The sequence below is a fragment of the Lolium perenne genome, chromosome 5 (genome assembly GCF_019359855.2).
Source record: "Lolium perenne isolate Kyuss_39 chromosome 5, Kyuss_2.0, whole genome shotgun sequence".
Classification (NCBI taxonomy): domain Eukaryota; kingdom Viridiplantae; phylum Streptophyta; class Magnoliopsida; order Poales; family Poaceae; genus Lolium; species Lolium perenne.
The window spans coordinates 36993106-37010696 of NC_067248.2; the positions used below are offsets into that span (position 1 = coordinate 36993106).

The 17591-nt window shown below is 43.8% G+C and overlaps 2 protein-coding genes across 2 annotated transcripts; one reads left to right on the top strand and one right to left on the bottom strand.

Moving 5' to 3' along the window:
- Positions 1 to 255: 255 nt before the first annotated feature.
- Positions 256 to 1542, top strand: LOC127320834 (uncharacterized). Its single transcript, XM_051349927.2, has one exon. It carries the CDS (start codon positions 256 to 258, stop codon positions 1540 to 1542), a length of 1287 nt encoding a protein of 428 aa, XP_051205887.1.
- A 7325-nt stretch (positions 1543 to 8867) lies between these two features.
- LOC127320849 (protein FAR1-RELATED SEQUENCE 5-like) lies at positions 8868 to 11417 on the bottom strand. Its single transcript, XM_051349934.1, has one exon. The coding sequence runs from the start codon at positions 11415 to 11417 to the stop codon at positions 8868 to 8870; it is 2550 nt and encodes an 849-aa protein (XP_051205894.1).
- Positions 11418 to 17591: the final 6174 nt, after the last annotated feature.

Consider the following 17591-nt stretch of genomic DNA (forward strand, 5'->3'; position numbering starts at 1 on the left):
CGTACTTGTCGACCCGAATTCCCCAACGTTATGCAAGCTCTGGTATCCGAGTTTCTCCGTACACGTAACCTAATCGTGTTCGGCATCCAGAGTTTTATTTGGACTCCTCCACCCTGGTCTCCAGGTAGAAGTTGTCGAGAAACCAGGTATAGTAGTTGTACGTATATATAGTACTCCGTAAATAAACAGACGGAGGACCCTGACCTCGGGATCGTGTTTTGTTTTCTCGCGTTCCATAGTCGTTGGCTAACTCTCATGGCGGAAGGGGGCTGGGATGAGCTCCCGGACGATGTCGTCCAACAAATCGACGGGCGCCTTCCATGCCCGCTCGACCGCGTCTTCATGGCCGCCTGCTGCAAGTCGTGGCGCACAGCTCCCGTCGGGCCGCCCGCGCGTTCCCTCCCCTGCCTCATCCTCCCGCTCGTCCGAGGGCCGTCCGTCGCCTGCATCCTGGGCGGCGGCGCCCTGCACGGCCTCGACCTTCCGGCAGACGCGCGTCGCGCCCGTTTCTTCGGCTCCTACGAGGGCATGTGGGCGTTCGTGGCACTCCGCCGAAGAGACGGGCACGTGCTGCTGAACGTCCGCACCGGCGAGCGCATCCCGCTGCCGGACATCGAGTTCGGGAAAATCACGAGGTTCCGCCGCGCGGTTTACGACGAGAACGGAGCCATCCAGACGTTCAGATGGGCGGGGATCGGGGGCCCTCGCCGTCCCGTCATGATGCTCGCCGCGACCCTCTCTCGCGCGCCAGCGGTTGACGACGAGGAGTGCGTCGCCGGCGCCATACTCAACGTGCTCGGACCGGAAGGCCGCGTCAACCACTGGCGCTACGTCTGCTTCTGGCGCCTGGGCTCGCAGATGGCCATCCAGGCACAAGAGGTCAGCACCCATGTTGGGTGGTCGCCGCAAGACATCGCCTACTTCGACGGCCGCTTCTACGTGCTGACCAAGGGCGAGCACCTCCGGACCTACACCGTGCTTAACGAACCGGATCCGAACCGGGAGGGAGTGGATAATTTTCACGCCAAGTTGTGCAACCTCTACCACACCGGCCGCGGCCACAAGCCAGACGACGCAGTACGCCGCGCCGGATATCTCGTCGTCTCCCGCGGCCAGCTCCTGATGGTGGTCAAGGAGTGGATGCCCGACGACGGTGCCACCTCCTGCATCCGGCTCTTTGCGCTTACTCCGGCTGTCGTCCTACTCCACGATGATCCAGACTCCTCTCTCGCTTGGACTGCGGTAGAAAGCCTCGATGGCCGGCTGCTCGTCGTCGGCCCCGGCTGCTCGAGGGCATACGAGTGCGCCCACTTCCCATCCGGCTGCATTCAGGAGGGTGTATACTTTCTCGACGACCGCACCTACTACAACTACACCTTCTTCGCGCCCTACTTCCCCGAGCAGAGTAGTCCTGACGAGTTTAGCTGCACCGATAATGGCAGGTGCCGCCTGCTGCCGGCTCGCCCCGAGCATTGCTTCCCCATGAAGCCCGGGGAAAGCTCCATCTCCACTTACTCGCCGCCGGTCTGGCTCCTACCTTGAACCTGTACTGCGTGATGGACGACACGGCACAAGATTAATGCTCTCTACATCGTCTACAATTTGACAAGCGCATAAGATCTAGTGTGCATATACGATAGCATACTCATACTTGCTACTCCCTCCGTTTCAAATTAGTTATCCTAGGTTTGGTTAGATTTTGTCTAGATACCATTGTATTTAACGCGTTTCAGTGTGCGGGTTTGTTTATTTTATTCATAATATTATATTATTCCACTCCTTCCGATTCATATTAATTAACTTAATTTTGATTAGACATGGATGTATCTAGTTAACAAACACATCTTGATACATATATATCTAAGTAAATTTGAGTTAATTAATTTGAATTGGAGAGTACACAAGAAAGTGTATGTATAAGTTTCTTACATAATATAAATGTCTGATTTTTTAAATCAATCTTACAAATATGTTTTACCCAATTTCTATTACGTGCTGGGTCTCCGTCTCGTCTTAGCCGGTGACCACTCGTGTCTACCGTCCGATCAAAATCAGACGGTCCGCTCTCCTCCGCGCTAACGTCCAAATTATTACCGACGAGGACGCCCGCACGCGTCGGCTACTCCCCTTCTTCCTCGCTCCGAAACTGCTCCGGATTTCTCTCTTCTCCCCTTGCGCTGCTCCGATTCTTCTCCAAATCCATGGCAGATCTTCTCCCCTAAATCGCCGCGCCGCCGATCTTGTCGTCGGGGGAGCCGCCGGGCTGCTCTGGTGAGCAGAATCTGTGTCGAGGACGCGGGGATCGTCTCGCCCGTCGGCTCGATTTCGTCCCATTCGAGGTGGAGAGGAGGTGTCTGCGACGGCGTCTTGTTCTGCATCGAGCCCGCGTCGATCCACAGGTGGTACTCTGTTAGTGCTTCGATTTCGCACCCCTGCCCCTCTTACGTGGTTCGATTTTGTCCGATAGCTAGAGCTGTTCGTCCCATTTGAGGTGGAGAGGAGGCGTCTGTGACGGTGACTTGTTCTGCGTCGAGCCCGCCTCGGTCCACAGCTGGTACGCTGGTGAGTGCTTTGATTTCGCTCCCCTGGCCCATCTTACTTGCTTGGATTTTGTTCCGATAGCTAGAGCTGTTCGTCCGCCTTGATGATTTTGTCCGTGGCGGAGATTTTTTTGGTCGTATCCCCGTTGATTTTGTGGAGGAAACTCATCGGCGGCTTGGCATAGTTTGCATTACTCCCACTGGTTTGTTTGATTCGCACCCGGATCATGTCGATTTTGATGATTAGTATCCCGATTTGCACTTGTACTATTTGTTCATTGTCATACGTAGCACGACAAGTTTCGAGTTATCGTAGTAGTACTAGTAGCATATTGATTTGATGTACTAGCAGTAGTAGAATCTCGTATTTCATCCTACGCCCCACATATGGCTGTTATGTAGTTTTGAGTAGCTCAAGTTTTTTTGTGATGTACACTTGAGTAGTTCAAGTTGCTGTGATGAAATCCAATGTTTGCTGTGATTTTTTTTGAGTAGGTTTAAGTTGCTCTGATGAAATCCAATGTTGATGTGCTGTAATCCAATGTAGTTTTCAGTTGTTTTTGTCATTGATATTTGGATGTATATTCATGAAGTCATCAAGGTTGTAGGAAGATTTTTTCTTATTTTTTTTGATGGGTGGATGTGTTTAAGTGTTTTTGCATGTATTTTGTAATACTGTGGGTGTATAAAACTTCATTAACATGTTGTTTTGTATCTCCATTTTTAAGTCAGCAAAGGTTATAGGAGATTTGACTTACCCTTTTTGATGTATAATTATACATTGTGGGTGTATAAAACTTCATTAACATGTTGTGGTTTTGTATCTGCATTTTTCAAGTCATCAATGTTACAGAGAAAGATTTACTTACCCTTTGGATGTATATTTAAATACTGTTGGGTGTATAAAATTGAGGCTACACAGAAATATTTTGAGTTATCCAATAAGGTTATAGAGAAATTTTTGAGTTACCCTTTGGATGTATTTTTAAATACTGTTGGCTGTATAAAACTTAGAAACATATTGTGTTTTTCTATCTGCATTTTCAAATCAGCAATGTTACAGAGAAATATTGAGTTACCCTTTTGGATGTATATTTAAATACTGTTGAGTGTATAAAACTTAGAAACATTTTGTGTCTTCTATCTGCATTTTCAAGTCAGCAATGTTACAGACAAATATTGAGTTACCCTTTGTATGTATATTTAAATATTGTTGGCTGTATATTTTAAAATATTTGAGTTACCCTTTGAGTTCTTCTTAGCATATCTGTTTTTGCAGTTAATTATGCTGCTGCTATTTGTAGATATTCCATGGGTTCTCATTAATTGCTGAGATGTTCTTCCAACATACAATTTTAAAATTCTGGCTTGTAGCATGTAGATATACCACTATATCTATAATTCATACATTTTTTTTGACTGCTATTTTTTTGTTTTTTCAGGGTTTTTATTCTGGATCATTTTGTTTTCTATCATCTATTAGGTTGCAATGAAACCTGTAATCCCACTCGTAAGAAATCTGTCCCACCGCATGCATGTTTTTTTTATGTATATTTTGTTTTATATCATGGTGATTAGGTAATTCTTGCTTTTCTACTTTTCTGTATGTTGCAGAAACATTCTAAAACTCCAAAGAGCCGTCAGAAGATTTTTAAATTCAAGAGGATGAAGGAGAGGTTACAGTATAAAAATGTATCTCAGGGTGTGCAAGAAGAACCAGTACCATTGCAGACTGTTCCTCCTTCCGATGAGCCCCCTTTCAATGTGCCAGAGCATCCAATACACGATGAGGAAAAGTCAGAAGAAGAGGAAAATGTTGTTGAGAAGAAGGTTTTTTCTTAAACTCCCTTTTTTGTTTTCTACTTTATGCTTCCCCTTTCTCATTTCTTTTTTTTACTTCTGCATGCTGTAAATGGGTGTTGTTTCTCATGCTACTACATTTTTGCTGCAGAATAATTTATTCAACCGTTCTTCTCCAATGAAGGTTGTTAGGGTTTGCAAAGGAATGACATCTAAGCAGCGTGCTTTGATCAGAGGAGCAGATTTTGGTGCCATCCTTAGTATGAAGTGTTCAAAGTTAATCCCAGAGTTATGCAGATTCCTAATGGAACACTTTGATCCAGTGGCTTGTGTTCTAGATTTTGGTGAGAGGGGGAAAATCCCAGTCAATGTTCAGTCGGTTGTGAGTGTGATGGCAGTACCCATGGGTACACACCCTGTCCCGTACAAGCCAAACATTGATGCAACAAGTTCTGTGCTAGAGATGATGGGGATCAACAATGGGAGGCAACCAACCTTATCAGAGGTGGAGAAGCAGTTGGAACGTAGCTATCCCGCTGATGATGCTTACTTGAGGAAGTTCATTATCTTCCTTATGTCTTCTGTTTTTGCTTCTACAACTGGAATTTATGTTAGCCCAAAGTGTTATCCAGCGGTGATTAACATAGAAGCAATCCGAAGGTTGAACTGGGCAAGATTTATTATCGACATCCTCATTAAGACCGCAAACGCCAGAGGAAAAAAACTGGTTTAAAGCTTGCATGCCATACCTAATGGTGAGTTCCTTCATTTCTGGTTTAACTTTTTTCTATTCTTGTTTTTCTTGTATGTTGGTACATTTTCTTATAAGACATAATCATTTTTTTTTCTACATTGTTTCTGTAGGTTCTGTATGTAGATTCAATGGAAACAGACGCTGTTGATTTGCCACCTGGACCTCGCATTTCTGTTTGGACTAACCAGTTAATAAGGCATGTCGTAGATTTGGATACCAACAATGATGGATCATTTGGAAAACTACCGGTACTGCCCATTGTTTCTTTTAATGCTTTTCAATTTTTTTTGTTTTTCCAAAGTATGAACTGGTTATCCTAATAAATATACATTGGCTTTTGTAAATAGTTTATTCTTTGTACTTTTGCATATGGTGCCATTAAATGATGTTCATCATTTTTTAGAATAGCATGTTTGAATTTACATACCAAGCTTTTATTCTAAAAAAATTGTGTAACTTCCACAGCTCAAGGCTTGCTTTAGGAACAAGACTGTCCTTTTCAATAATGACCCATCTGCTATAGACATGTTCATCAGATGTCATGCACCAGGAACAAGGCTTGCTTTAGGAAGTTACTGGTTTTTCTTCTTTCCATTTTGACATGAAATGTATGTAGTTAATATGAGTGCACAAGTTTCTAATCTTTTTTCCATTCTCTTTTCTGCTTTTTTTCAACAGAAATTGGTACAGTACAGAGAAGTTGTCATAAACATGTGCATTGCGTTTGAGGATGGCTTAGCTCAGTTTATCAGGTCCTTTGCTCCGAATCAAGTAAAAGAAGGCAATGCTGATCTTCACCAGGTAGATGAAGATGTTGATAAAACGAGCAAGCACAAACGCCCTAGGAGAGTTACAAAAGTGCAACAAAGTGTCAGAGACGACGGAGTCAATGAGGACCAGATGGAAGGTGAAGCAAATCCAAGAGTCAATGAGGTAAAATCCAAGAAAAGGAAACCTGATGACAGATTTATTGCTGCGGGATGACCTAAGAAGAAGAAGATTAAAGTGTCTGTCGTAAGTGAAGATTGTCATGACGAAGGGCCTGCATTTGTTTATGAAGAGAAAGCATCAGATGGTCAAAGTGTTGTCATTACATGTAACATTTTGGCTGAAGATGATCAGACACGCAACAAAGAAGCTGATGAAAAAGGACATCTGGTTGGTCAAAGTGTTGATAGTACATGTAACATGTTTGCTGAAGATGGTCAGACACTCAACAAAGATGCTACTGATGAAGGCACTGTGAACATTGAAGATCTTGTTCAAGCCAGCGAGGAAGTACTTCCTATAGTGCCTGTGGAGACAGAAGTATCTCTTCCGCATACAAGCATGGTTGATGCATTGAGGTTTCTTCAAGTATACGGTACTGGATCTCAATCAAGAACTGAAAACAAAGACGAGTAGATCTGTTTCATTTTCAGACCACGTGCAGGTTACTCCAGTTGCAAGGAGGCCTGTAACAAGATCAATGTCTCCTTTGAAATCTCCACTTCTTAAGGAAGATGTCAAAAATACTGCTCCTAGCCCAAGAAGGCTTACAAGGTTTGCTACTGCTGAAACACGAGCTAGTGCTAGTTCGACGAAGCATTCTAATTCTCGTCCATCTGCTTCAAAGTCTTTCAGAAACATGTCCAAGAACTTGTCTATCGATCTTGGAAATGCAGAAACTCCAGAATCAGAACATCAGAGGAAGGTTAGAGAGTTGGCTGAACATTGCCCATCTTTTGATCTCGGTTTCAGTCCTGGGGAGCAGACAGTGATTGAGAATGTAACTCCTGAGCTCACAGTTCCTGAGCAGACGGTAGATGTCCAGCAAGTTGAAACAGTACAAAAGGATCAAGATTCTCAGGTGGATGAAGTTATTGTCATTTCTAGCAATGATAGCGGTGACTCCCTTGACAAGATTTTTGCTTCAATTGAGATGCCAACCTCAGGAGGAAAAGCCATTAACTTGAAGAATTCATCTGGTGCTTCACCTACAACTCCTGGTAGTTCCACACCCATTCCTCAAACAAAAAGGATTTTGAAGCTAGGACCTCAGCAGAAATCACCATTTGTTGCAAACGATAAGAAGCCTTCTGTTCCCAAATCAGATACTGAGTTATACAACAAGGTGTGCATGTATGGAGGCAGAACTAAAGATAAGTTAAATGAGGAAAGGATTATTGACTATGGAAATTTCTTTGTTCAACTCCGCGATTTGTCAGACTCAGTCAAGCCAGGAGGTTGGCTAAGCAACACAACCTGCGAGATCGCATTGCAAGTGCTTTCTACAGACATGGCCAAGTGGAAAAAAATCGTTATGCCTCTTATGATTGCGGTTAGTAAAATCATTTACACTTAAAATGCTTCTTTTTTTGTATTTCCTGGATATGTATTTCTTCTGCTCTCTTTTAACCTGTCCCTTTTTATACTTTATAATGGTGTGCAGACTAAACTAAGGAGTGCAACCAACTGTCTTTTAGATAGGACTGTTAGAAAAGCTTTCGAGTGTTCACCTACGCACCGCCTAGACCACAAAGATATGGTACGTTCTATCTCTTTTTTAGCTTTTTTTGCTTCCTCTATTTTTCTCTTTTTTAAAAAGCTTCCTTGAAACATGCTTACTGCTTATGGGTGCATCTTTATACAATAATAAGATTCAACATGTAACTAAAAAACTTATTAGCAATACATGATTCAAAGAGTTAGAACATCCATTGGAAGTAATTTTTACAATTTTTTCTCAAATATTACATGTTTCTGTGTTTCTACGGATATGTTCCTGATCCTACTTTTTCTATTCTACTACAACTGTACAGATTATGTTTTCAGTTCTTCAAGATTTGACACCTGAAATCAAGAAAATGACTGGGCACTACTATCTTATTGTGTTGAACCTGACGTCCGGGAGGTTCGAAGTGATGGACTCACTAAGGCGTGAGGGTGACAAAGCCCTGATGGCTGATGCTCACCTTATTATTGGAAGTATCAAGCATCTGTGGGCAACAAACTATAGCGAATCAAAAATCGACATCTCGAAATACAAAACAGTGCACATAACTACACCAAGGCAATTGACTACGTAAGGATTAGTTTCTTTTGCATTTCCAATTCTACATTTTCCTAATTGTCCATGGTTTTTTTAGTTGACATATGCATTTTCCAATTTTTTTATGTTTCCAAGGTATGACTGCGGGTTCTTCATGCTCAAGTTCATTGAGTGTTGGAATGGGAGAAGGATGGCAGCAATTAACCCATCAGACATGCCTGCGCTTAGGAAGATATTGCTGAAGAAATGGATGGATTATGTCGAGAACAGGATTGACTGGGAGGAACTTCTCTTCCCAGTAAGGAAGTGTTGATCTTCATCTTGATGATAGGGAGCCAGGTAATAATGTCTGAAGAATAGAATGAGTATTCTATTATCTGTTTTTTTGTATGACAGTTGTTGATAAGTGTATTTTTCTGTCTGTTTTTCTACACTCTGTTATATATATATATATATATATATATACATATGTTTGCTTGTATTTTTCTGATACAATTTGTTTGATTGCATGTGTTTTTATACATCCCTAAGACAAATCCTGAATGTGCTTACAAAGTGCATATGCTAACAGTAAGCACATGGACAACAGTTCAACACTTTTTGCATTCTCTTATTACATCATGAAGCACATGCATGTAAAATTATCATGCCACCTACCACCACAGTAAGTTTGACGTCAACACAAAGCTAAGTTCATTACAACTTAAATCATAAACGAAACAACTTTGCATTTTTCAATAAGCTAGACCATGTCACGGAAGAAATCGATTTCCTTTGATTCTGGTCCTGGCGTTATCTTATCTTTGCATGTAGCCGCAGTGTGCTGGATTGACCCACATACACTGCATTTCACAACCTTTGTAGCCTTCAGGTGCAGTCCATATTTCTTCCTCTTTTCAGCTGGACGACCTTGTTTAGCAATATAAACCGGATCTTCAACATGGTCAAACTTTGAAGAATTCCCTTGCCCATCGTCACCTACATTTTCTACATCTGGTTCCTCATCAAAAGATGGAGCAGCCTGTTTTTTCTTCTTCCTCTTTGCAGATTCAGAAGCTTTCATTTCCAACAACTCTTTCTCCAAAGCTAGCATGTATTTATCTGCAATGGCTTTCCCTTTTTCTGATGTTGATGCCATTCTTGCTACTCTGGTGTTGTCATTGCATAGAGTGCCGTAACGCAACTGCTGCCTTTCTTTGTTATTCATCTTCCTGCCCACTGGCTGCTTAGGCAAGTCCATTTTTTCCTCCACAATGTTTTCCTCCTGTACTCTCCACCTGTCTAGTATGTATTTCTCTAGAATTTTGTTAATACAACCCAATTGCACCATTACTCTGAATATATGACAGCAAAGCAATCCATCCCTACTGAACTTGCAGCACTCGCAGCTGTACGTTTCAGTTTCGACATTAGCCTCAACTTGGTAGCTCCTACTACCATAGCCATAGACGTAGGCTTTAATTGGGAGGACATCATAACTTTGGCCACCAATAAGTTGCACATTGTAGGATGTCACTTTACAAAGCTCAGCCCTGAGACGCAAGTATATGGGTCGCGTATAAACCTTCAGTGCTTGCTCTTCAATAGGGTAGTCACCCCACACCCTAAAAGTCTTATCTTCATCCAAAAACTCGACTGAATCCTCCGCTACATTAATTTTCTCTTGCAACTTCAAGTATTGTTCAAAGAAGTGATGCAGACTGTAGTGAGGGTAACTATATGTTTTCAGAACAGCATTAAACCCCTCACTCCGGGCGGTAGTTTGTAGGAACGGGAAGAAGCGATCCTTGAAGTAAGCTGGGACAAAAGTTGCTCTCAAGTGATACAAATCAGCAAGATGTGTGTTGTCCGCTACATTGTGTTTGCGAAGCATATCTGCCCACCTTGTTTCGAATTCATCAACTGACATGCTGTAGTCAATAATTGCATTCAACTCTTGCCTTAGCTCTTCATGTTTTGACAAGAAATTTCTCAAAACTGCCTGCGCATTCTGCATAATGTGCCACCTACAGTTTCTGTGGCAACAGTTTGGAAATTCAGCGAGAATTGCAGATCTCATCGCTGCATCTTGGTCAGTAATGAAGTTTTGGGGCTGGAGGCCGCCAATTGCTTCAAGAAACTCTTGAAAGAGCCACACAAAACTCTCCACATTTTCATTTTTTAGGAAACCACAACCTAGCTGGATGCTCTGACAATACCTATTGATCCCAATGAACGGCGCAAACGGCATATTGTACATGTTTGTCATGTACGTGGTGTCAAATGAGAGACAGTCGTTGTAGTTCTTGTATGCAGCTATTGCTGGCCCATCAACCCAAAATATGCGGTCAACCTTATCAACATGATCTGTATGCAAGTTGAAGTAGAAATCTGGGTCTTCCTTTTTTAGCCTTGCAAAGTGAGAAAGCAGCTTTGATATGTCCTTGATTGTTTGATCTTCATTAATGGTAGCCATGAAATTGCTAACAGACTTGCTATCATAGGGTACATTGGCCAGACCACCATAGACTTCTCCCATGATCCTCATTACCCTTCCAGCAGAGAGATTCACCTTATGCAAGAGCTTGACAAAGTCCCTTTCTTCCTTGGGAATTCCTTTATGAGACCTTAAATATTTCTTCAAAGAGAACTTCTTTATCATACTATGATTGTGCTCTTCAATGAAATATGTTACATGCCACTTTGTACCTTTCCTTTTGATCCTTAGCCTAGCCTTGCATTCAGTTTTCTTAGTGATGCTTTTGTTCCGCCGCCTAACCGGTGCCGCTTCTTGCATGTTAATGTCTTCATTCTTGCCATTCTTGTTGCAAACGAACATCTGTTTGTCCTTCTGACCATCAAGTGTAGAGTTCTTGGATGTACTACACTTGATGGAGAATCCAAACTTCTTAGCATATATGTTGTAATGCATCTTCGCTTCATCCCATGAATCGAAAATCATGCCAGGATATGGTGTTTGCACTTCAGTTTGGCTTACTGGAGTTGATTGGACTTCATCATCATCGTCACCTCCCGAATCATCAGTAGAAAGTGTTTCACCTATTATAGGGTGTGTGTCAGCGGATGCACCAATGTTGCTACCACTAGCATGCTTGCTCTGTCCAGAACTTGCACCAATGTTGCTACCACTTGCATGCTTGCTTTGTTCAGAACTTTTTGTTACATCTGCATTGCTCGAGGTTCTTGCGGTGTTCACTGGTGTATGTTCTTTTTGCAAATCGTCAAACACACTGACATCTTCGGGTATTGGCTCATTCAGATCTAGTAATCCAGGAGCATACTCTGGATCCATAACCTGTCAGTAGGAACCTAAATGTTAGCATTTTCTTGCAGGAATGTATTTTTAAGCTCGACAGTTAGGCCATATGACAGTAGCTGTGTTGTTCTTCACTTAGTTGATCATGTTTTGCATGTGCTACTGCTATCACTTTTTGTTTGAAAAATGGCATGAAAGCATGTAATTATATGGGACAGCACATACTGCTAACAAAGCATTTTTTATACAAGCATATACTGTCAGTTCATTTTTTATGTAGAAACTTGAAATTTATACATACAAGACAAAAAATCAACTTGTACTACAGACTACTTTATCATTTTACTGCTTCTGTATAAATGGAACTTGAAATTTAAACATACAAAACACAGAAGCAGCCATGTAGTACTGTCTTCCTCATAATGCTGTCTACTGTATATTTTGTTAACTGCACATGTTTTATGTCCAGCTTGTATAGTCACTTATCTATCTTTTTTTCATTTAACTACACAGGGAATTTCAAGATGGACAACTTGCTGTAGTTTCCTACCAGTATTGCATGATGCTATGGTTCCAATGGATTCAAGAGATGTTTTGTCATGATGCTATGTTTTGTCAGCAAGAAAACTACATGTACTCAAGCAGAAACTCTTTTATTTCCTACTTCTGGTTCACCCAACCATGCAACTGAAAGTGGATTTTCCAGAAACTTTCTCATCTAGTTCTAGTCACCAACTTTTTCTACTTGTTGTTCTGGATCTATATGCTATCTCTACTATGAAGCATGCAGATGACATGTGTTTATATGCATGGTTTGATACAACTATCTATTTTCTTGTTTTGTTTTTGCATCCTATTATGCATCAGCTTTTACTTTTGCATGTATATTTTTTCGAAATCTGCATCTCCCCTGTGTTTTTCTGTTGAATCTGCATGATCTGGGGCTATCCCATGAAAGTTCTATTGAATCTGCATGATCCAGATGTACTTTCTTGCTGGTAAAAGCAGAGCATTGGGGAATTGGAGGGAGAGCATTGGGGAATTGGAGGGAGAGGGGCAGGGGTGAAGTTAGAGTCTGTTTACCTCTTGATTTGTTGTTTTCCAGAGAGTTGTTCTTCAGATCTGTTCTTCAGATGTACTTTTCTTTTGATCAACGTGAGGCAGCAAGGTGTGCAGCCATGGAGCTTGGGGAAGAACTGGCCTGGTGGATGGAGGAAGAACAGGTAGACGAGAGGGAGAGGTAGGTTGGGAAGAACTGGGCTCTGCCCTTGTTTTGGATTGGTCCATTCACGAACTGGGCTTTAAATGTAATTTTTCTTGTATGTATACTTGTGGTCCCACCTTTTCTCGTCCTGTTCTGATGGGCCAAGTCAACAATTTCGGCTGGAACAAAAGAGGAAAGAAAACTTTCCGTTTTGGAAAGGTTACCGGGACCACACCCAAAACCGGAAAAAGTGGGTTCCGACAGGGGGGTCACTCCCTAAGGCAATACGGTGCTATAGCACTGTGTAGCCACGTCCAAGACAGTATAATCTAATAATTGCGTGGGCACTGTCTGGTCTTACAGAGTGCTCCCTCGTTTGCTCCGTCCGATCTGGATCGCGTGGTCCTAGCCTTCCCTCGTGTAGTGGCGCGTTCCGACAAAACAACTCTGGACTGGGTCTCGAATTCCCCTCTCCTTCCTTCACCTCGGTCTCTCATCCATCCCACCTCAACTCCGTCGATTCTCCCTCGTCGGCGGCAAGCGATCCGGCGGAAAGACGAATCAAGCGGCCGGTGGTGGTCGGCGTTCGTTGTTCGTAGCGGCCGGTGAGGCGCGTCAGGGGCCATCTTCTAGTGCGCCGAGTGTCGATGCGTCCGATTCGACCGGGCTGAGAGGAGATACCGTCGAAGATCATTGTCGGGGAGGTGCTACATCAACACCTACCGTCCTCTGTTTCTCAATTTTGTGAGGTGAGCACCCTAATCGATTCCCATCATGGTAGTTGCTTCGTAGTTTTGCTCTGGCGATTTTGAGATCTGAGCTGCGCTGATTTTTATTTTTGGTTTCGCTTAGTGGTTATGGAACGCTCCACAGGTTCTCCCGGATGTGTGATTTGTTGTGCAGATGATATGTTGGTCCAGATTTGTTAGGTAATTAATTTTGTGAGGCATATGTTACATGAACATTAGCTTCTTAGTAAGCCCGCACGCTGTTCGAGCAAGTGTCAGGTGCAATCCCAACTCAGCCCGCATTTGATTGGTTTTGGATAGGATTGGTTTTGGACAGTTTGGGATCGATGGTTCCGCTGTTACACCAGATGAAGGACATCAGGCGTTCAACCGGGCAAGAGCGTCGTGGTGTTGTTCAGCAAGCTCCCCCTCATAGCAGCCAACTATGATTGCCATCAGATGACTCTCCCGATCCGTGCGGCACTCCTTGATACTTGAGAGAGAGAAGAGACGGTCGGTCAAAATTTCCCCATTCTTCACCTCCCTGAAACACATCTCACTCCTGCACCTCTTCGTCAGATGCGGCGGCTAGCGGCCGAGCACGGAGGCGGCGACCGGCGGCCGAGCGGGGTTTCAAGCGGGTGGCGCGGTGCGAGACCGCCGTCGAAGAGGCCCTCTAGCCCAGCGAGGCCGGCGCCACCGTCGAGAGATGTAGCAAGTACCTGCCTGCGTGCCTGCCGCGGTGAGGCGCGAGGGGAGCTTCCTCCGTTGACCAACAGTTCGTTTCTCTCCCAACACCGGTCGATGCCGCCGCCCCTCCACTGCTCCCCTCCAGGCTCGTGCCTCCAGGCCCTCGATGCCGCCGCCCCTCGCATTTGTGACCCATCTGCGTGCCCCGCCCTCCTGGCGGTGGCGAGCTCCGCACACGACGTCCTGCCCGACAAGCCCAGTGTCTTCATCGAGACCATGCTCGTCTGCCTCGCCTCCAAGTTCATAGGCGCCGACGACAACTCCATTCGGGCCCGCATCATCGGGGTCCTCCTCCCGGCCAAGGGCGGCGGTTGGACAGCGGCGGAGCAGATCCTCGGGGTGGGAGCCCGCGTGCCAGGGCGTTCGCGCTGAGGATGTTTCAGGTGCCCGAATCCTCAAGATTACTACTACTGTACTTGATCTATTCTATTTGCAGGCACTAAAAAATTGTTCATAGATGTAACTTTTGCAGATTAATTTTGCCTCTTAAATATTTTACTTCCAGATCGGTACGAAGAAATTATGTCATGGATGTAATTTGTGCAGACTAATTTTTGCTTCTTAAACTTTTTTACTTTCCCATCAGTAGAAAGATGTAACTATATTATTTTCTTTCTCCACTCTGGATGTAGTTTTCATCGTTTTTCTACATCTATAATGTTTAATGGATCAAGGTGTAATACATAATACTATTTTGGTGATTTTGAATGTAATTTATATATATTTTTTACATCCATGGCTGTATATTGTACATTTTTCTACATCTAGAGTATATTTGATTTTTTACATCCGGGTATATTGTACATGTTTCTACATCTAGAGTATATTTGTGATCCCAATTTTGGTGATTTTGAATGTAATTTTTATATATTTTTACATCCATCGCTGTATTTTGTACATCGTCATTTGGATCACAAAATGAGCAGTATGAATTATTTTTTAGAGGGATGCATTTTTTTATTCCTGCCAAGATCCTTTGTTTTAATTCTACTAAATAGCAATGGGACCAGACTGTGGTAAAAGGAAGGCGTGGGAAGTGGGTTCACAGCAAGAAGACGTGCGATGGTGGTACGGAGAGGGATTGTGTGCAGAAGAAACGTGAGGGATTAGGACTTTCTTTTTTTGGAACCGATAGTGACAGTTAACTAATTCTTTTCTATTTTTGGGTGGGGCACCGTGGAAGACTAAATACTGCCTGGGCACTGTGTAGCATGGCCCTGGACGTTGCTACACGGTGCCCTAGCACCGGTTAGCATTAGGGAGTGCCCTACCTAAAAATAGAAAGAAAATATTCCGACAGCCCCGCACGGTCCAAAACTAGAAAGTCACAACTCTCCACATTTCATCCGCCCGCGCCTCTTCTCTTTCCGTGCAGATATTTTGATTGCATCGGAAAAATATATCCACATAGGTGGACTATAAATCCAGACAAAAAAAAACTAAAAAGTAAATGGGTATGTGACAAGGTATCAACTTGTCAATGCCTATGGATTGTAGGCTAGGGTTTAGTTGGAAGTAGAGGGCAAGTAGATCTCGAAGGTTTCAGCCGAAAAGTACTCGACGATTATGAAAACTAGGGTTTGTAGACAATGATTCGATGATCTCTGCGTCCCTCGACTCCACCTTATATAGGAGGTGGAGCCGAGGGATTCGTGCTGTACAAGTTACAAAATCCGGGAAGGTTTCTAACTCATCCCGCAAGATTACAAATAAGACTTTCTATTACAACTCTAACTTTCCTTAATACTATCTTGGGCTTCCGAATCTTCTTATTCTTCGGGTAGTGGGCCTTCAGTAAACCCCGGGTACTATCTTCGGCAGGCCCATTTGGGATGCCTATGTCAGTAGCCCCCGAGATTTTGCTTGAATCGTAGAGTTAAGGAAAATCTCCACTGTTTATTTTTATTCGACAGCTTCGACTTTTCTATATTTCTTCTCATAAACATCTATATTGTACAGGGATAATGGTAGTTGGGGCTAGTTCATCTGACGGATCAGGTACTAGTTAACTGCTCTAGTGGCAATCCGCAAAAACCTACTTCAAGATCACGTCCCTGGACATGACCTCGGGATACCGGTGTAAACTTCGACAGGTGCCGCTTAAGGTCGACTTACCATTCTGTCGAGTCCCAGTAAAATTTATCGGGTACCTAACGCGTCCGTTAGGATTTTTCTTCATATCTGCAGATACGGATAAAAGTAGCAGAGCGCAGTCTTCGGCGATGCCACGCCCAGCAGAACAGATCTGGGGTCTTACCTTCGCAAATTTGCGGCATTCAGAAATTGATCGCAACTTTGGCGTTCTGAGAATATATTGTCGAGTGCTTTTTCGGCTGTTGGAATGGCACATTTTATCGAGTCAAAGATGACTTATATTGCTATCCCGATGGGAGTATATGTAGAGTTAATTATAACTCGAAATATACTCTTTTGCTCTTCTATCTTTCTTTTTCTCTTTCTTTCTTTCTTTTTTATAATTTCATCGGGTACGCGAACAGCGTTCCCGATGGGAGTAGCCCCCGAGGCTACAGCCAAGGACTTATACTTGGGTGTAGGCTCCACGCCTTATGCCGATATATTTTCTTTTATCTCCCGAAGTTTTATAATTTCTCGGGTGCGCGAACAGCGCTCCCGATGGGAGTAGCCCCCGAGGCTATGAACAAATATTTATATCTGGTCATAGGCTCACGCCATTTCCATCTTGTCCTTCTGGATCTTTTCCTTTTTTCCAAAGTAGCCCCCGAGCATTTGATCAAAAACTTGTATTTGATCAAAGGCTCAACATTATTTTTCCGTGTCGCCTTTTATGAAGCCGTTTAGTCGAATTTTTTTTTCTTCTGCCAAGATGACGTTGTTGCTGACGATAGCCACGATTGCTTGTCAAAAATTTGCGACAAGTCTTTTCTCGCTGCCATGCGGGCCCAATTAATCCACTATCTTGACACGTCGTGCAAGTGGGGGACACACGTCCTCCGCTTTTTCTGGCGCACGCACCGTAACTTCCCCAACGTTAAATTACTTTTTTACCCTTGTTGCCACGTGGCTATCATCTGTCACACATTTTCCTTATCCAACGGCTCGTCGTTTCACCGCACCCCTATATAAGTTCGTCTTCTTCCTCCTTGAGCACTTCCGCTCGCGCCGTCCTCCTTCTCTCATCTGCAAATTCCTCCTGCGATCCACAGCCTCCTAAACTCCTCGCCTCCAAGCTGCAAACCCTGCGCCATTGTTGATGCCACCTCGTCGATTGACAAGGCACAGTACGCCGGAGTCCTCCATGGCCGCCGTGGATCTTGGGGCGGCGGAGTGGGAAAGATCAAAGATTTCCACTCAGGACATCAACATGCTCAAGAAGCTGGGGATCAGCAAGAAACCCAAGGCACTGTGCTTCCCCAAGGAGGAAAGCTACCCAACCCCTCCAATGGGGTACCGGGTAAGTTTTGTCGACCACCTCATCCGCGGTCTTTCCGCCCCCATTCATCCTTTTCTCCGTGGACTTCTTTTTATCCGCGGTCTACAACTCCACCA